General features: G+C 40.0%; 1 protein-coding gene across 2 annotated transcripts in view; it reads left to right on the forward strand.

Moving 5' to 3' along the window:
• Positions 1 to 6,445: 6,445 nt before the first annotated feature.
• The window catches only part of UBAC2 (UBA domain containing 2), a 101,352-nt gene continuing 86,647 nt past the window's right edge, over positions 6,446 to 21,150 (forward strand). The window contains exons 1-4 of one of the 2 annotated variants that reach the window (XM_058184568.1): positions 6,446 to 7,042; positions 12,895 to 13,022; positions 14,854 to 14,973; positions 21,043 to 21,149. In XM_058184568.1, the coding sequence (XP_058040551.1) occupies positions 7,012 to 7,042; positions 12,895 to 13,022; positions 14,854 to 14,973; positions 21,043 to 21,149 (386 nt within the window). In that variant the 5' untranslated portion in view covers positions 6,446 to 7,011. The remainder of the gene's footprint in view (positions 7,043 to 12,894; positions 13,023 to 14,853; positions 14,974 to 21,042; position 21,150) is intronic. The other variant, XM_058184567.1, reaches the window with a different exon arrangement.

Here is a 21,150-nt window from a genome sequence, read left to right on the forward strand (position 1 = left end):
GCCTCAGAGAACCTGGTGAATAAGATGATACAATGCAGTGAGCAATGACAATGTTAAATGAAAGCGGGTTTGACAATTCTGCGGAGTGATTGTTTATGTGTCTTTATTCTCTTCATAATCCCTTATCTTGCACATACAAAATTTAGTGTTTCCAACAATCATTTTTAAAGTGTTTATCTGGATGAAAAAGTTAATAATTGAACCACTCTGAGAGAGGCTTCCCGGGGAATATTCATACTAGTTACAACTATCCTTCATAATTATTAGCCAAAGTTCCAAAGCCATATGGAATGCATCAGATTGAAGAGCTATTGTAAGCACATACATTTCCAAGCCAGTAACTTATTTGTGGTTATTTAGCTCTTTTCACAACACACAGAATCATGATATTTATATTAGAATGAGGCTCACTAGTTAGAATAAAAAATTCTATTCTTTTATGTTCTGTTCTATTCTATTCTAGTTTGCCATGACTTTCCTTACATTTTTGATCCAAATATTTGAGAGCATCCACTTGAGGAAAATTGCCTAAGATGAGCCTAGAAGGGTTTTAGATGAACTTGTCTGTGAATTCTGTCTAATACTTGATGAAAAAGCCACCTGAAAGAGGCTTTGGAATTCTAGAGGAAATATGACAAGTTTCAAGGGTTTATCCCTTTTATTCAGTGGTTCCCAACCAGTGTGCCGCGGCACTAAGGGGTGCCGTGAGATCTTTTGAGGGTGCCGGGAACTTTTGAGCTACGGAGATTTTAAATATCTATTTCCTTATAAGGGTGCCGGGAACTTTTGAAAGGCTTTCCAAGGGTGCCTCAAACAAGAAAAGGTTGTGCCTCAAACAAGAAAAGGTTGGGAACCACTGCTTTTATTCATATTTATGTATAACTTCTTTATTGCATTTATATGTCAGGAGGCATACTTAGGCTGGTAGTAGTCTACTACTCAGCAAGTGTTCTAATGAGTTAGGTGAAAGTGTTTTTAAAGTCATTCAATAAGATCCATGTTCTGTTATAGTCTTCATCCCAGATCTCTCAATCCAAATCAGTTAACCATCATCCTGCACTGGCTCCCATATTTGTCACATTTCTGGTAATAGAAAGGAATCTATTCATTCATCTCTTTGTCCCTACTTGTTTCTTTTTTTTTTCATTCTTTCCCCATGTGCCTGTTTGAATCTCTATTCTGAGATGTTACATCATAACTGTATTACTGCAATTTGTATTATGTCCCAATCTGCATTTTGTATTATGTCCCAATTAATTTCTTGATAATCTTGTTCTGGACCTTTCCTGTCCCCACCAAAACTTAATAGAAATGGAAGAAATGTCGGTTTGCATACCTGTTTTCTTCCTAGGCGTATATGAAATACTTTACTTGCATGTGAATAACACATTCTTGCAATAGTTGAGTGTGGTAAAATACACAGGGTGTTGCCCTTAGTGCAATGCTGACAGTAATACAAAGATAAAATTGTTTTCAGCCTAGTCCACTTTTCATAAGTTATTTAATCTTCACTGGCTAATAGCTTGGGTTCCCAATTGTGGTGATCCATTAACTAATCATCCACATTTTAACCAGTGACGGCAAAACTTTTGGGTTCAATGCATCAAAAATTGGGGAAATGCCTAACTTGACTCTGCTGGTGCTACCATCCCGCTCCCACCAACAAACGAGAAACAATTATTTACATATTAATTTATTTTAAAAATATACGGTCCGATCATATTACCTTCAGGTAGAGTTCTCTTTCTGTTGACCAACACTCTCCCACCCACCAAGGCCTACCTAAGACAACTTTGGATGGCATGAGGCCTTGTTCTTGGAGCAGCTTTGGAGAACACTCTTCTGCAGCATCTGCAGCCTCCAAAAACCATTCAAAAGCATTTCCTGTTCTATTTTTGGAGGTCCAGTAGTCACGAGAGCACAATCTGGAGGCTGCACGAAGAACAACCCATTCACACGCAGCCTCTACAGCCCCCCAAAATATGTGAGAACAAGCTTTCAAGAATAGTTGTCAGGTTCTGGTGAAAGTTGGTATGTCATCTAAATGTTGTGCTGTGTCATCTTTGATATGCGTGACGTAAGTTTGCCATCATTGTTTTTGTAGCCATATATGTTATACAAATCCAGTTTTTCTGATTAATTTGCAATACAGCCAATTGTGTTAATCCCACAAGCTAGAATTAATTTAACAAATTAAAAGGGCTGCATGAATCACTGACTCCTTAAATGAAATCTAAAAACTAACTGCACATGATTGTTGCAAATAGATGTCTTAAAAGTTTAAAAATATAAAACTTAAAACTGTGGACAAAGTAAAGGTACCCTGACAGGGAATATTCTGACCTCTCCATGACAACTATCTTAACATCTTGGATTTGTTTATTGATTTGTCTGAGCAACTTTTCCTTTCAACCAAGCATGGAATTAGCTGTGTCTGTCTGATTTTTTAACATCTTTGTCCCAGTGCAAATTAGTGGATAATATCGCTTCCAAGTTCTTCAGTAACAGATTATGTTTTAAGCATGCAAACAACTTGTACAGACTGGAACTATGTTAGCTGTGTTAGCACTTGGCACAAATCCAGCTGTATGTTGTGCCAAGTCTGCTAATACAAATGTTTATTAAAGAATGGTAAATGCAACTTCCAAAGTAAACAAATATCCTGGGATCTCTGACAATGATTGTTTTTCTTTTTTACCTAAGAGACAAATTTTTGAATTTCAATATTAATTAAACAGGTTTTTCACCAATAATAAAGATGGGATAAAAACAACCAATAATTAATAAATAAACTTAAGTAACATAGACCTCTCCCTTGTGATCTAAAATCCAAGCAAAGTGAACAGTGAAGAAGCAACCCAAAACTGCTATTCGAAGGAGAACAATCCATGTTTGTGGGTTTAAATTTTTTCTTTTTAAAACTTCCATCATTTTGGGTGGTTTCGCAAATCATTTTTCTCATATACATACAGAGCACAGGCTTAAAAATGTCCTTTCCAATGGCTGAGAGAATAAAAAAGGAAATAAAGGTGGAATGCCATAATAAGGTATCCTATATTTTAAATATAAAAAAAAAGACACAAATGTTTAGATAATATATTTACTTTTATCAAAACCTCAAGTGTGATTAAACAGCTGCATGGTAAAAGGGGGTAAAACTAAGGCATTCTCATTATCCAAACTAAACAATTTACCATGTCATATGAATATTTTCAAACTATGCCAGAAACTCAGCCAGAGTTAAACATTCCATCTTTGCAGTCTGTCAACTATGAAGCTCTTTAAGTCTCTCAGAAACACCACTGCAATTCCTGATTTTATAATGTAACAAGTGCAACCACGAGAGTTTCAGTAGTGAATGAGACATGACAATTGTGTTCTCCAACCTTTTTTAAAAAATTGCTAATTATAGTATCTTAACATCAGCTATAGCCATCTCTTTAAGAACTTGAGGAAGGGAGATCTAAATACTAAGACACTCGGTCATACAATTACTATGCACAACACAATGGCATCCTCCATCATTGCAATTATATGTGGTTTAGAAACAAATCAAGAGGTTACTATAAAGCCTCTTTTGCTTGGGCCATTGTACTGAAAAGTATCAGCTTTTTGTTTTCTGAAAGCCTCTGAACAGCTATTCATAAGCATCTGTAGCCAGCTGATTGCATCCCTGGAAAGGGCTATTGTTTGGATGTTGTGTTTAGCCTCAAAAGGTCAGGAGTTAACAAAAAGGAAGCACAAGTAATTTATAATGTTATTTTTTCATCTTGTCTTCTAATGGCAGCAAGATATCCCGCATGTCCGTTTATATGAGAGGCACTTGTGACGAGAATGAACCTAGAACCAGAAAGAGTTCTGAAAATTATGTCTATGTGAGTGATGAATTTGAAAGGGCATGTGCTGATATCAGTTACAGAAAGAGGCCTTGTGTCTTGACATGCTATTCTTAATAGTCACTAAGCTATTGTTATCTCCAAGATGAGATAGCTGGAATAGAAACAAGTATCTTGTTCAATAATATTTGTTTGTATGTAGTCGTTAACATTCTCAATAAAAAGGAAATAGTAGAAACTCAGGAGACACTGAATTCATCCTAGAAGACTATCAGGCTACCCATCTCCTTTTCACAATTATCAGCATTATATGCACTGGTGGGTTGCCCCCAGTTCGGACCGGTTCTATAGAACTGGTAGTAAAACCTGCGGGAGGCTCCGCCCACTGACCCAAACGTCATCAAAACTCGCATGCGCAGAAACTTCTGCACATATGCAGAAGAGTGCGCGTGTGTGAGCGGAGCAAGCACATGCGCACGGGCACAATGTGAACTGGTAGTAAAGGGAAGTAGAACCCACCCCTGATTATATGGCATTTATTGCTTTCCTAACTGAAAGGGCTAATTTTCACCAGCAAATCCTTGTCACAGGACATCCCTGAAAATATAGCAGTAAAGTGTACTGACTCACAGATTGAATTATCCATGCATTGTACAGAATGTATATAGATACACTCAGCTCAAGCATGAAGAGAATTATTACCAATGACATGGTCTACAATTTTATTTAGATCAAAGTCTTGTATTATAAGGCTACTATTATAAAAATATTGCATTTATATTGTTCATTTGTAAAAAATATAGTTTCAATATTTATCTCAAACTCTCTATAATGTAGCCAGCATCATCCATTACTAATACATTATACAATTCCTTCTCCAAGGAAATCTGAGTAATGTGCATAGCCTGTCATTAATTAATGGAAAAGAAGGATTTGATTCCACTTGTTATTCATAAATCCTAATTCATTTAGCCAGATTTAGCTGTGTCCAGAGAAGCCCCCATGGCCTAAATTATCCAGGAGCCGACTCCCATAAAATCTCCTTGACAGGTAGGCAGGATTTTGCCCTTAATTCATGTTATAGTGAGTTGTTACAAATAATTACTGCAATTATCCTATTTCATTCTAATAATTAACAGTTTTACTTTTCTTTGAGGCATGCATTAATTTTACTGGTTTAGATGTCTTTTCTTTGTTGGTTTTTAACATAAAACAATGGAGTCCTAAGAAGGAGGAAGATTTTTGTATTATATCATGCCCCAATACATATTATAAGATCTGTATTGCCCTGCTATGACAACTTAAGAGAAGGTAAACTGTATATACTTATAAAATTAAAAGTGGGAGATATTAAAGAATCATGGCATGAAAATTTGTGCATGTGATGTCAATTCTTTATTGAGACACAGTAAACAAAATGTCATTTTTCAGCCCACTTTGACTAATCTGTGATAGCCCCTTACTCAAAATTGTTAACACAGATAGAAATCTCCAGGCCAGTAGCACACTTCAGAAGCTCAAGAGCTGCAGGCTTCACATACAGGTTGTCCTCAACTTACCACAGTTCATTTAATGACCATTCAGAATGGCACTGAATAGTGACTTACAACCATTTTTCAGCTACAACCTTTGCAGTATCCCCATGGTCATGTGATCATTGTTCGTGACCATTGCTGTGCCCTGAGGTCATATGATCCCCTTTTGCGATCTTCTGACAAGCAACATCCATGGGGAAGCCAGATTCCCTTAACAACTGGGTTACTAAGGTAACAACTTCAGTGGTTCACTTAGCAACTGTGGCCAGAAAGATCGTAAAATGGGGCAAGCAAAACTCACTTAAACAATATCTCCCTTAACAACAGAAATTTTGGGCCCAATTATGGCCGTAAGCCAAGGACTCCCTGTAGTTTGCAGCAGTGTTTCTCAACCTTCGCAACTTTAAGGCAGAATCAGAATAAACTGTTTCAACTCCTACCCTCAAAACGACGCTATAGAGCACTGCACACCAGAACAACTAGATACAAGAACAGTTTTTTCCCGAAGGCCATCACTCTGCTAAACAAATAATTCCCTCAACACTGTCAGACTATTTACTGAATCTGCACTACTATTAATCGTTTCATAGTTCCCATCACCAATCTCTTTCCACTTATGACTGTATGACTATAACTTGTTGCTGGCAATCCTTATGATTTATATTGATATATTGATCATCAATTGTGTTGTAAATGTTGTACCTTGATGAACGTATCTTTTCTTTTATGTACACTGAGAGCATATACACCAAGACAAATTCCTTGTGTGTCCAATCACACTTGGCCAATAAAATTCTATTCTATTCTATTCTATTCTAATAGAGCCGGAAGGGACCTTGGAGGTCTTCTAGTCCAGCCTCCTGCTCAAGCAGCAGATCCCATATCATTTAAAGACAAGTGACCATCAGACAGGTGAAATCTGCCAAGGCAGGTGAACTTCAATTCCCAGAATTCCCCGGCTGCAGCCAAACGACCGTGCAACCACCTCCACAGTTCTGGTTTTCTCTGCAAATACGTTGCACCTTTAACTTCCAAGGCTGCAGTTCCGCAGCAGATGGCAGCATCCCGCTGACCTTGAATACTACATGCAGGGTCACAACAAGGGACGACTCCTCGAATCTAGGGATCGCCCAGGGAACCCCAAGCAGGGAGGCTAGACGGGGAAGTCAAACGAACCAGAAGGGAAACCACGGCCGGCCCTTCCGCAGCGATGCCATTGCCAAGGAAACGACCATGTGCGCGCCTGCGAGACTCCACGGGATGCTCCCCTGTGCATTTCCAAGCAGGCCGGGACTCCTACCGGGCTCAGCTAGGCTGACTTCAACCCGAGCCCCCCGCCCCACCCCACCGAGGCAGAGGCCTATTTAGACGGAGGCGTGCAGAAGAACCGAGAGAAACCCCGGCCTCGCGCGTCCGGGAAAAAGGACGAAGCAGCGGCTCCGGCAGGGGGCGCTGTGCGGGGTCTCCCTGCCCTGCCGGCTTTGACCCATCCCGGCCGCCTTAGCAGGAGCTCCAGGCCCGGCAGTCTCCGAGGCTGCTCGGCCTCCGGAGGGGGGAAAAATCAGCGGAGCGGCGGCTGTCTCGAGGTCAGGCGCGTCGCCAGGGCAACCGCTTGTCCCCCACCCTCCCCGCCAGGGACCATGTTCACCAGCACGGGCTCCAGCGGGCTGTGTAAGTATCCGCGCGCCCGGGAGGAGGGGCTGCGCCACAGGGCAAAAGGTCCGGAGCTGCGCTGCAAGGTGAGGCGGCTCCTCACCTTTCTCCTTAGCTCTGGGAACGGCCTCTCCTTTCAGGGGCTAAACCTCCATCCCGGAGCTCTTTCCCGGCCCGAGCCGGACGCCTCTTGCCTGCCAGGGGAGGAACCTGGCTTTAAAGTCATAACGGCTTAGGCGCAGGGCTCCCCAAGCATGGCAACTTAAAGTCATACGGACTTCAACTCCCAGAATTCCTCAGTCAGCCATGCTGCAGGTTGGCTACCGTGCTGTCTGGCTGGGGAATTCTGGGAGTTGAAGTCTATAAGTCTTAACGTGACAAAGGTTGGAGGTCTCTGGTTTAGGGAATCTCTCGAGGGGTTCTTGCGGGTCAGTTGCGTAAGGGGGGTCTCCAAACTGGCTGGGGAATTCTGGGGATTGAAGTGTAGAACTCTTAAAAGTTGCGAAGTTTGGAGACACCCCCTTCCCCCTGCCTAAATTAATCTGAGTAGAGATAAAGCAGCTCTCTCTTTTCCAGCCAGTCATGCTACTTTGCTGTATGCTTTCAGTGAAGATTTTGCTTGGTGTCTTCCCTCAGGGTGAATCTTAGACTTAGAATACTTTATTGTCACTTTGAATGTACACTAATCGGCATACATTAAAATGAAATTTTGTTGCATAATAGCTGTCAAAGGATCTCCACCGCCAATATACACTGCAATCTTGCAAGTGAAGAGAAACATAGCTCCTTATCTTTCTCTTCTTTATAATTGAATTTATACTACAGTTAATCCTCGATTTAATCCTACAGTTAATAGATCCTCGATTTACAACCACAATCGAGCCCAAAATTTAAGTTGCTAAGTAAGATATTTGTTAAGTCAGCTTTGCCCCATTTTACAACTTTTCTTGTCACAGTTGTTAAATTAATAACCCAGTTGTTAAGTGAATCTGGCTTCCCCATTGACTTTGCTAATCGGAAGGTTGCGAAAGTTGATCATAGGACCCTGGGACACAGCAACCGTCATAAATATGAATCAGTTGCCAAGCATCTGAATTGTGATCACATACCCATGGGGATGCTACAATGGTCATAAGTGTGAAAAAGGCTCATAAGTTACTTTTTTAAGTGCTGTTGTAACTGAACAGTCACTAAATGAACGTGTAAGTTGAGGACTACCTGTACTCCATCTTTTCACTCTCTGACCATCCAAGTGGTATGCAACAGGAAAAGGTGCAAAATGTAAACAGAAGAGTTAGAATTAAAATCTAACATTTAATTAACAAACACTTGGTGGAAGAGATGTGGTTTCCCAACTTTCTAATTTTGAGAGTCAAGTGGGTGACCCTAAGGGTTTCTCAACCTTAACAACTTTAAGAGGTGTGAACCTCAACACCCAGAATTCCCTAGCCAGCTTGCTAATGCAAACCTATTCTTGCATACCAATAATGGAATTTCCAATAACAAGGGTATCTTCACTTTTACTGATTAGTGTTTTAGTAGGAGAGATAAGCAGTCCCTAAGCTGTAAAGTCAGGCCTTATAGAGCAGTATGGATACTTTGAATTGTAATCAGCAGATAAACTTGCTGCTAGGATAGATCTTTCAGTGCCGTATTATGATGCTTCCTGTATACTGTGTCTGTCAACAACCTAGAAGTTGCATTTTGCACAAGACGCATTTTCTGGCTCAACTTCAAGGAAAGCCCCATATGCATTGCTATAATCAAGTTGGGTGGTAACAAGGGCTGGATAACTGCTGCTAAATCTGGCTGGTTCGGGAAAGATTGCAGTTGGCATTCTGATCATAGTTGTGTAAACATGCTCCTCACCATAGCTGCTACTTGAAAGTCCAGTTACAGCTGGGATCAGGGAGTACATTCAAACTGAAAACTTGCTTCTGCTTGGAGAGTACATACTCATGTACATACTCATACCGACTAAACATCCCATTGATGCCAGAGTCCAGCTTTTTGTTACCAACAGATATAAATTCTATTGAATAAACTTATTCCGAACAATCATGCATAGGATTGGGCCAGCAGGGATTAAAATTAATTTTAACTGTGACCTAATTAAATTGCCTAATGAATGGTTTTAAGCCACTATAAGTTGCTATGTTTGCCTAAGTACATTAAACCATGCACCATGGTTTAGAAACCACAGTGACAAGGTCCACAAAACATTAAGACAAAACCAGATTAACTATTTTAAAGTTCAATGTGGTGTATGAATCAAACCTGCAACTACGTTTCCATGACTCACTGGATACAATTGCACAACACCTATTGGACTATTTCTAGCCCAATATGTTGAACAAATATATGTTGAACAAATGCCAGTTCAGGTGAGAAACGGTTCTAATACCTTTCCCCAAGTAAATGATATTGTACAACCCAGGAACCTAGTAACTTTGAGCTGGTTGTACACCGCTCAGTTAATTCTCCAGGTAAATTAAGCACAAGTGAAAAGTGGCTAACAATGCAAATTAAAAACTAGAAGCTGAGTGCTCTGTACAATAGGAACAACTATATTACTACAATATGGTAATTAATTGAATTTAGCAGTGGTCAGTTTGATATTTCCTTTTTTGATAATTATCTTGAGCTAAAATAAACCACAATATTCACATGTGGTTTACTAAATAGAATGTCTTCAAGTTTCTACATGGTTAGTGAGTTGTATATGAACCCAATGCTTATAGTGTATTTACAGTGATCTAAATTGGACCAGATTAAAAGATTTGAAAGAAATCTTAATACTTGATGCTAATGTGCTTTTATAGAAAGTGCTTGTTTATGCAAATAACATATTATATGAGGATACAAATTCACTAAATCTATGTTCATATCCACAAGCAGAGCTTGTTTTAATCCTGATTTGTTGAAAAATGTACAAGAGCTTAGTTCATGTGTTGCACTAGGGGTGTTCATGTGTTGCACTAGGGGTGTCAAGCTCATGGCCTGCGGGCCAGATGCGTCACGCACAGGCCACGCTCACCCCTGTTTTAGCGAAGGGTAAAAAAATTGCAATATGTCACATAACGATGTGTCGTTGCAAGTTTGACACTTCTGCACTAAGGCTAAACAAGGGCAAAATAAGAATAACTTGGTTTACAAATTGTTTTCAAGTAGAGCTTATTCATTAACATCTGTATTTAGATCTCTTAATATCAAAACATCCTTTCTTAAATAGAGGAAAAATGTTTTTTTTCCTCTTAGAACTGTTAACATTGATGCAGTTTTAAGAGGCATTGTTTAAATAGTATTTTTCTACCAGACTGTCATTTTTATACCATCTAGGAAATCAAAGTATATCTATTGCAATATTTCTTAAATCTTTTAAAATGGCATATACATACTTTAAAATGTTTTTTCTAATCTTGAGAGTGTATAACAAAAGGACAATCTCTCTTTAATTCAGTTGTTTAATTTATACAGTGGAATAGTGCTATTCTAAAATGGAATTCATGCCCCTTTCATTTATATGAGAGCTGAATTTGAGTTATTCAGTGGGTAGAATGTGGAATGTTGTATGAACAAGGGGTTAGATTATAACAATCAGAATGTTAAATTGCAGATTTTTGGATAAATTACTAAATACATCTATATTTCTGTGTACAAAATATTAACAAAAATTATTTTAATCAAGTAAATAGAAAGTAAAACATCAGATAAGAACCACAGTGTTTCAATAGGTAGAGCATAAAGTATGCATAAATAAAGCAGTAAAATTAACATGGAAATATTTCATGGTAGAAATTAATATGGATGTTTGTCATTTCTTCTCACTTTCCATATTAAGCCTATGATTAGATGTAAATTCCACAAGCTACTTTTTCTTCCCAGTTAATTTAAAAAAAAGGAAGCCAGGGTATTCATTATATATAAAAATGCCCCAAGCCAGAAAGGAGCTTTCCAGGCATACTTAACAGATGGAAATGGTAGCTGGCTATAACCCAACGCTTTGCCCAAAGGAATGCTACTAATCAAGAAAAATGAAAACAAAACAACTTAGAAGAGTGATAAGGAACCTCCAGTGTTGCTTGACAGCATAGCAAGGAACAATCACAGTGATTTTGTGATTAGGTGAGCCTTCCCTGGCAGTTTTGCAAGAGCTCCGAAAACATGTTCTCAAATTCCTAAACACACTCACTGACTTCCACAAGTAACTTATTCCTACCTTAATGACTAGTGGTATATTTGGAAAGACAGTAGAGATACTGCTGTGAGATCTTTTCCTTGCCTTACAAGTGATCTGCCTCATTAAAATTACAGCATCTCAGATGGGTAGTGAGGACATTCGGGAGGAAAGAAAAAACATGCCATTTACTCCATTGTAAATGCCTTTTTTTCCCCCCTCCCCTTAATTCATCTTGTCCACAGCCCAGTATTGTGGCTCCAGCCCCCCCCAATCCCTCCCGGGCCTGGCCCCCTGCCAGAGAGTGACTCAGAGAGTGAGGGGGAAGGGCTGTCAGGGCTCCCCTCCGCAGGGCCGGCCTCTCTCGCTCAGCTCCAGGAGCCAGAGGCAGGCCAGGTGGAGGAAGTAACAAGGCCTCTGTCTCCTGTATCTTCCCCTGCCCAGGTAATGGTTCCAGACCCAGCTGTGGACAATCAGTCCTGGTTAGATCCCAGGTTTCGTAGACAAGAGAGGCGGGAACAACAGAAGCAGGGGTGGGGCAGGCCTAGGAAGTGCTGAGTCACGGAGCCACACCCCACAGGGTATAAAAGCAGGAGGGGCTGCTATACTACTTCGTGACGAACAAATCAAACTGACTGGAGAAAACTTGAGCTGAACTATTTGACTGAGCATTTGGCGTGGAGTGCTGTTTGTTCCTGACTTCCTGATTGACACGCCAGCATCAAGAAAGATAAAAGAAAACCTTGGCAGATGCTCGCTGGTTTGCTGCCAGAGCTGATAGCTGCCGTGGACTAAATTGCCGGCTAATTGAGTCATTTCACGTGCCTCCCGGACTGAGGTGGGGGGACAGAACACCCAGGTTGATTTTGCGTAACATTTCATTTATCTTACAGAAAGAATAGAAATTCATTCTTACAGTAGAGCACTCTTTGATAATAAGTTTCTTCTGTTTCTATTCTGTAATCTCTGTGCTGTTGGGCTGAGCATCCTCCCCTCCCCATGCCTATGCTAAGAACATTGAGTAGTCATCTATCTGAAAATAACAATATTGTAAGCAATTTATTTTCCTTTAAATCATATTTTAAAAGTACATCAGGTATTTTGTTAGCGCACTTTACAAAGCTCTAACTTGCTTGTGTGCTTCAGTCTGATTTCTTCTAATAGAAGAAAATAAAGAGAAAGTTTTTATATTTCCAGGGCATTCCTATAGGAGGCTGGAATTTTGTTTCTTGCAGGCACTGTCTGGATTCAGGCACCAGATTGGACTGAATTTTCCCAGAGAAACCCAAAATGCGACATCATTTTCTGGCTTAGTTTGAGCATTTGAAATGAATTAGGTCGTTCCTGCATGCGCCTAGTTGGTTTTGTTTTCATAACTTGAACCAAAATTTGGGTAAGATGAGGTGGAAAGTTCTTTTAGTAATGTAATAGATTTAATTGTAAATATAAAATGTTTTTTTTAACTAAGTAGAATAGAATAGAATAGAATTTTATTGGCCAAGTGTGATTGGACACACAAGGAATTTGTCTTGGTGCATATGCTCTCAGTGTACATAAAAGAAAAGATACGTTCATCAAGGTACAACATTTACAACACAATTGATGATTATACGGCATGATTGCTTTTTAAACTGTTTTAAGAATCCTCACCATAACTTCGTTGGATATATGTGTATTTTGTTTTCTTTTGAAGATAAAGCGCCTCTGTCAAAGGGTCTATTAATAATACCAAGCATCTTCTCGCTACTACTGGCTCTACTCTTTCAGCATTATCAGAAGTTTTTTACCTACAATCTGCAAGCAGTAAAAGAGGAATTTCAGGTAAGCAGCAATTGATTTATAATATTGTGGCATGGGATAAACATGGGCCTGGTGTTCTTTAATTTTTTAATATGAGCTGTGGTGTGAATATTTTGAACTTTAAATTTAGAATGATGTAGCACTCCATACCACAACCAATAGCAGAGCAACATTCATGTAAAATGTAGATATGTGAGAAATTAACTGTGGCTGCAGTGTGGGAAGGAGGAAGTGTCTATTTTCTTGTTAGTTTTGTTAACAATTAGTTAACTTGTGTTCTGTTAAAACTCTTCACAATTAAAATTAGATAAAAGTTTTTTTCAAAGGTGATGAGTTACATCCAAAGGTTATGCTGGTAACTGTGGAGAAAAACATTGCTCCAAATGTATTTCAGGTGAGGGGAACTTGAGTTGACAGTAGTAATACTGCTAGATGTTGTGCTTTATACATAATACTAGGTGACATTTCTAAACCCAGGACACCAGCCCCTGTACATCTTAATTCATGGGGTTATGATCTATTCCAGACAGTCTTTTCAGCAAAATTCCTGGCCTAAAAATAAGTGTATATTTGCACACAATTTTTTGGGAGAAAAAAAAGCTTATTCTTTGTTGTGTATTAAAACTGAAAGGCTGGGACTATGGGCTCTTCTTATTTTTCTTTTTCTCACACCCTCAAATTGATATAGAGATAATGGAATTATATTAATACTTGTGACAGTGATAACTTGTGCCTTTAAGGAGAAGTCCCAAGCATTTAGAAAGTGGTTAGAACGAACAAGTGGTGAGGAATTGGAGTCCTTCTAGTGCCAGTTTCGTCTTGTCTCTCAATAGTGGTTCTTTTTACTTTCTTGCTCTCTTCCCAGCTGGACTTAACTTAGAATGCTTTGGACTCTGGATGAATGAAAAATGATGCATCCAGCAAATGGGGGAAAACCTCCTTGTTTCATATCAGACAGAGATCTGTTCCCTCTCCCTGCTGTGTTTATAATTGAAACAGAAAAAATGTTCAGCTCAGCTCAGCTGCATAGAGTATGGAGCTTAGTTTGAAAAGAATATCTGATATTAGGGCCGCAAGGAAAAAAAGTTAACACGGGCAAAATATTTATAGCTACCTTTAAGCATACTTTAAAGCCTGGGTAGCTGAAGCGTGCTAACATTCTTCATTTACTTGTATCTTTAAATGGAGATGAAAGGTAATACTTGTTCCAACAATAGCACTGTCCTTGCTAGAAGGATTCTTTTTGACAACTATTAACAGCATGTTGTGACCTTGTGTGTTTTACACCTTTACTGTGCTATGGGCTGGTGGTTTTTGGAGTGTAGGAAGAACTTCTGTAGGTAAATGGAGCAGAACTATAACTGGAAAATGTGACTTCAGTTAACATATAATTTATAAAGTGAAGGTTATAAGGAAAAAAAATGTATTCATATAAGCCCTTTCTAGCTTAGGGAAAAGAGTAGTTGACATTTGGAAGCTACATTTTGTCATCTTTCATTATGACACAAACATGTTTTGGAGTTGGCAGGAGATGGAATCTGCCTACTGTCCCTGGACAAAAATGGGGGAGCTGAATTTCAGTGACAAACCACCAGCAATGCCGATGCTACTTCCTGCCATTTCATGAGAGAAAACTAAACATTAGTGTTTCAAATATATTGACTTCATTGTCTTCAGAAATACAGAAGGAAATTGTAGAAAAACTTGCCCCCCCTCATTGTAATATCATCCTGCCTGCTGCACCTCCCCCTTTTTTTAAAGTTCATCTCCCAGCTGCTAAAGTTTGTCTGCTATATATTAAATTTCCATAAAATGCAAGTGGAAACTATGACTACTGTTTATTACCTTTTAGATTTGGAGGTTGCTCTGTGGACGAACAGTGTGTCTTGATCTTAAAGACACTTTTTGCAGTAGTTTACTTATCTACAACTTCAGAATATTTGAAAGGCGATATGGCAGTAGAAAATTTTCAGTAAGTTCATGTTCTGATTTTATTCTCCCGTTTCATAAGTAATATATTTATATTCCTTATTTGTCTTTCTTTTTCCTATTCTAGTATTTAACACAACAGGCATGCAAAAATTCTAGGGAGCCATTTTTAAATTTCCATTTTAAATTAGATTTTTAAGTAATAAAGTAAGCAAAATGATTGCTATTTTATTAGCTCATTTAATTTAATTTTAGAAAAGGACACCTTCTAAAATATTTTGAACTTCACACAAAATGTGATAGTGGAAAAATTTAGTCTGTTTGTAAGCTAAGTCAGTTGCTATGCAAATATATCATGAGAAAAACAAGTGGAAGCCAGAAATATGTGTGGAACCGTATTATGGAAACCTTGCCCCCAAATTCATGATGCTCCAGTCTTGTTTACTTTTTGCAGTGTGATAAAAACACCCATTTTGTGGGGCTCTAAGTGGAAATAATGAACCCATGCTGCTTTTATAAATTATTTTTTCCAATACAGATAGTCCTCAATTAACACAACTGGGATTAGACTCTTGGTTGTAGAGCATAGCAGTTAAGTGAGATGTCATATAATTGGTTGACTCAACAGTTGCAGTCATTAAATCATCTTGCAGGTCATTAAGCAGACAAGAGTCTCAAACAAGGAACACGGGGTGGCTTGGGGATGGAGAGACTATGGGAGCCTGGTAAGTAACTCTCTGCTTAAAAGCTGAAAGTCCTCCCTGTTAAAATCGAAGCAGAATTTTCAGCTCCTGAGCAGAGAGAAACTTGCATGTGGCCTGCACTGGACCTCTTAGGCTCTCTTCCAGCCCCCTGAGACATCCTGGACTCCTTATCTTACTGTGTTCCCTCTCTGGTCATGGGCTGAAAGTCCTGCTTGGATTTTGGCTCCTCCTTGCCCTGGGAACTGGCTGAAAGAGCTCTGTGCCCAAGGACTTCAGCCTTGTGCCTGCTTGGATTTTGGCACAGAATTCTTTCAGACCTCTTGGCAGAGAGCAGTAGCTAGCAATCTTCTTTGACTTCCCCATTGATGGCGATCATACAGTCATGTGTGTTTGGCAATCTGTCATAAGTGCAGACAAACTGCACTTATGGGCCGGGATAGCTCAGGCTGTTAGAAGCCTGTTATTAGAACACAGCAGCCTGCAATTACTGCAGGTTCAAGCCCGGCCCAAGGTTGACTCAGCCTTCCATCCTTTATAAGGTAGGTAAAATGAGGACCCAGATTGTTGGGGGGGCAATAAGTTGACTTTGTAAATATACAAATAGAATGAGACTATTGCCTTATACACTGTAAGCCGCCCTGAGTCTTCGGAGAAGGGCGGGATATAAATGTAAATAAAACAGAAACAAAAAAAACTGCTAAGCACGCAGATCACAATCACGTGACCACAGAGAGGTGGTGCAACAATGAGAAGTGCATTATACCAGGGGTCCTCAGCCTCTGGGCTGCGGCCTACTACCAGGCCATGAGCTGTTCAGAAGTGGACTGCGGAAGTGGCAGGCGAGCACGTGCGCGCCATCCCTACTTGTGTGAGCAGTAGGAAAGTGCATGTGTACGTGCTCCCATTTGTGTGAATGGCATGTATGTGTACCTATCACTTGTGCAAATGGAGCTTGCACGCTCATGCGCATGCTTGTTGCGTGGTGAACTCTGCTTTATATATTGTAAAGCACCTTTTCCAAGGCTGTCATTAATTTGGATTGTCATCATGTGAACCATCATAAGTTGAAAACTACTTGTATAATTTTATACATATATTTCACTGTTTTTATTTGTCTGTATCTAATATATAGACAAGTATGTAGCAGCCCGAATGAATAAATGGCCATTTCTGTTCTAAGGTACGGTAGCAGTTGAAGATGCACTCTCTGTGTGAGTGCAGGATTATGCACTGATGTGTATAAATTGGGTCTTGTTTTGCTCCTGTTCTACCTTGCAGAAATCTACTAGACGATACCTTTAGAGATCAGTAATAAAGGTCCTGGACAGCAGGAACTTGGACAGAAATCAGCTAACAGAGCAATTTGCTCTGAGGTGTTACGAGTTACGTATATGCTCATCTAAGACTTCTTTGTTACTTTTGAAGTCCATGGGGTTAGCTGCGGTGGCGCAGTGGTTAGAATGTAGTACTGCGGGCTACTTCTGCTGATCACTGGCTGCCAGCAGTTTGGGAGTTCGGGTCTCACCGGCTCAAGGTTGACTCAGCCTTCCATCCTTCCGAGATCAGTAAAATGAGGACCCTGATTGTTGGGGCAATATGCTCACTTTGTAAACCGCATACAGAGGGCTGTAAAGCACTGTGAAGCGGTATATAAGTCTAAGTGCTCTTGCTCTTGCTATTGCATAATAGTAACCTCCAGCACCACAGTTCCAAGGCACCCACCCTTCTTCTATCTGCCTTTTTCGTAGCCATAAGTTAACAATTGGAAAAATTATTGCATTAACTAATCTGCATTTGGTCGTAAGGCTTATTTATTTATTTATTTATTTATTTATTTTATTTATTTAATTAGATTTTTATACTGCCCTTCTCCCGAAGGACTCAGGGCGGTTTACAGCCAGATAAAACTGAACAGCAATATAAATACAAGATAAAATAATATTTAAAAAACTTATTCAATTTGGCCCAGATTAAAATATATTTAAAACAATAAAACCCATTAAAAATTATTTCTTTACTCTTTCAGATGTTATTTATACCAGATATTACAGTTCTTCCATGTGCTATGCACCTTCTGATCTGAGGGCTGCAGTCCATTTTGGTTGATTTTACAGCCCAAGAAGATGAATTTCTTTACTGTTTTGATGATCTCACTGTTGGTCTGCACCCTGACCTATGTGTTCTCTGCAGTTGTCAAAATCTTTCTGTCAAACTCTGCTCCGGGGTTTGCCAAACCTGGGGGGAAGTTGGGTGGTGAGCGAGTGTTGGGTGAGCCCCTGCTGAGGTGAGCAAAGAAGCCAGCTGGTCAGCAGCACAGCAGGGAGCCATTTTCTGGCTGCCAAATGGCGGATCGGGGTGCAGATGATTGGCGATGGGCAAGGCCCAGCTGATCAGCAGCGCCAGGGAGCTGTTTCCTGGTGCTGAACAGCTGATCGAGGCCGAAGCGTTGGAGCCACCGCCAAGGAAAAGAAACCACCTTCTGGTTGGGCAAGCAGCTGTTCCTGGCTATTGGATGGAGGCGTGGCCAGGGGCTGGAGGATGCCTGTGAAAAGCTCTGGAAGGCAAACGCTCCCAGCACTGACTTTTCCACAGAGTTGCTACAAAGGACTTTTTGCGGACTCATTGTGTGCCAAGACCACAGCCTAAATTTTTTTATTTTTTTTATTTGTCACAACAGTATATATAAGCATAAGCATGAAATAACTATACGATATATAAGCATAAATAAAATATAAATAAATATAAATAAATATAAATATAAATAAATACATATATAAAATAAATAAATAAATAAACCCTGTTGTTTGGATCCAGAGCCAGTAAGCTTCTGTTTTGTTTAGGTCCGGTACTTGGACCATTGAGACTTTCTTTTCTTGATGTTAAGAAGCAGTCTGAATTTTTCACTTTCATCTTCGACTGTCAGGATTAGCCACTCCACATCCTCCTTGCTTTCCACAACCAATATTGAATCATCTCCTCAACAATATGAGGTTGTTGATATTCCTACTACCGATTTTAACCCCAATGGTAGATTCCTCCAAATGTGCATTTCTCATAACTATTTCTATGTACACGTTGACTAGTATAGGTGACAGCTGTTCTGACCTAGGCTTCCTGATACAATAAAAGCACACAATGAGTCCCAAAAACCCTCTTTTTATTTCCACAGCTGTGAATTCTGCTCATTCGGAGCCTGTTCATTCCCAACCTGTTCATTCACAGAGGAGTCCCAAATAATTGTAAAGAGTCTGACAGAAATCTGCCACAGTTCTTCGGGATAATGGTGATAAACACCCATCTTTATCTCCCTTGACAGCTGCCAAGACCTAATTGGCAATTAGCTTTGCAAGGCCACACTGAACGCAGAGTCAGCACAAAGCTGCAGTCTTGAAACCGGCCAGCACGAACAACAGTTGCTTCCCGGAAACGGCTCACGTGCCTTTGCTCCTCCTTTATGTCTTATGGCAGGGGCTAATCATCTCCGTCCTACTCCAGAGTCATCCCTTTTGTTTTAACTGTTCTTGCCTTCTGGCAGCTCTGTGCATGTGCGCACTGGGAACAGGTTCCCCCTGTTCCTCTGCCTCGCTGATATCCAACTCTGGAGGCTCCGGAGTCCGCACATAACTCCCAGATGGCCCTGGCCCCATCTCTGCCTCCAATGCAGAGCCCTCATACAAGCCTTCCCCAGATTCTAGGACTGGCCCATGTTCCTCCCCAGCCTCCTCACTGTCCGAATCTGCTGCCAGCTCCACATGCCTCTGGCAGACCACAACAACAGGATGCAACCTTGCCACAAGTGCCTTTTTCAATTCTGAACCATTTTGTGTGTCCGTATTCCTGGCTGCCTGATCACAGTAGAATGAATGAATGAATGAGCAGGTTGTGGTCTAGTGATATTCTCAGTTCTTTGAGGCAATTCCGGACCTTGTCAGGTCAACACAATCGAAGGCTTTTGTGTAGTTAATGAAGCACATGTAGAGATCTTTTTGTATTCCTTTGCTTTTTCTATCATCCAACATAGATTAGCAATATGTTCTTCTTCCTTTCTGAAATCCTGATTTTACATCAGGAAGTTCCCTCTTGGCGGTTGGATTCAAACATTGCTGGATTATCTTCAAGAGTATTTTACTTACCTGTGATATCAGGACTATGATTTGGTGGTTGAAACAGTCTTTCATGTCACCTTTCTTTGGTATTGGGTGTTCTAACCCAAGTCACACAGGCAAGGCAGGTCTGTTTATTGGTCACTTACCACAGTGACAAACCACCCACCAATGGTGATGGTGAAGTTCTGCTCAAGCCCTCAGGTTTTCTTGGATTCATATACAGGGTCCCAGCCAACCCACAAGGCAAGAGGGAGGTAACAATACCAATAGGTTCAGAGTTCCATCAATCAAAATACACTCCAAGAGTGCAAAGTCTGAGAGCCAAGTCCAAGTCCACAAGTGTCCAAGGTTCAGAGTTCAAAAACATAGTCTGAAGTTCAAGGAACAGGATCCGGGAATGCCGGGAATCCAAAATGAACAGGTGTTTCTGACAAACACTCCTTCCCTCCTTGTGAAGAAGGGCAGAGCTGCTTCCTTGCAAGCAGCCTTGCTGACGACCTCTGTGCCTCTGTCCATATCAATTGATACGTATTGCTATAATCTTATCACTGACTTCTTGAACACTTTTTATGGTTCTTTTTAGTATGCAACCCACTGCTCTTCTTCTGATGGTGTCATTGCCAGAGTAGTGTATGATATGACCATCACAGTTGAAGAAGCCACAGCCAGTCCAATGAACTTCAACTGATGCCTAGTATATCAATGCGACCCTGGACAGCTAGTAATGCAGCCCCACAAGATCATAAACTTTTAACATTAATATGTGATTTATATATGTTAACTATATCTTTTATATGTGATCCAAATCAACTCTCATCACTCAATGCAGCTGAGGCAAGTCAAAAAGTTGGACACCCATGATTTAAATGTTGATGCCATTAATGTTGCTATTATATTCTCTTGATATTTATTAACTGATTACTATTTTCCACTACAATCCTGTAGGACTTTCGTGGTGCACAGATAATGCAGCATTAAGACTCGTTGCCTAATATGACCGACCATTAAGCAAAATAAGATACAGTTCCTGCAATAGAAATGCTCATCAGTAGCCAGACCATTCAACTCTGCAGGTTCATTATTGCAAAACTTTTTTTTGGTATAGTGTAGTCTAATTTTGCAATTGTAATTTCTCCACATAAATGTTGTATTTTTAGATTTAGTTCTTTGGGTACAGTCCATTTTCTGTGAGCATGCTGAATAGGTAATCATCCTATGCAACATTGTCTTTTTAATGGATAATTTTTTTGTTATAAAAGATGGACAGTTTGTGACTATGAATTTTTATTTTTATTTTTTCAGTCATTTTTACTGGGTTCCTGGATGCTATCAGTGATGTTTGATTTTGTCCTGGTAGAAGCTATTGAATATTCTTTTGGCCTCAACATCAGCAGCTTGCCTTCAGGATTG

The sequence above is a fragment of the Ahaetulla prasina genome, chromosome 5 (genome assembly GCF_028640845.1).
Source record: "Ahaetulla prasina isolate Xishuangbanna chromosome 5, ASM2864084v1, whole genome shotgun sequence".
Taxonomy (NCBI): Eukaryota; Metazoa; Chordata; class Lepidosauria; order Squamata; family Colubridae; genus Ahaetulla; species Ahaetulla prasina.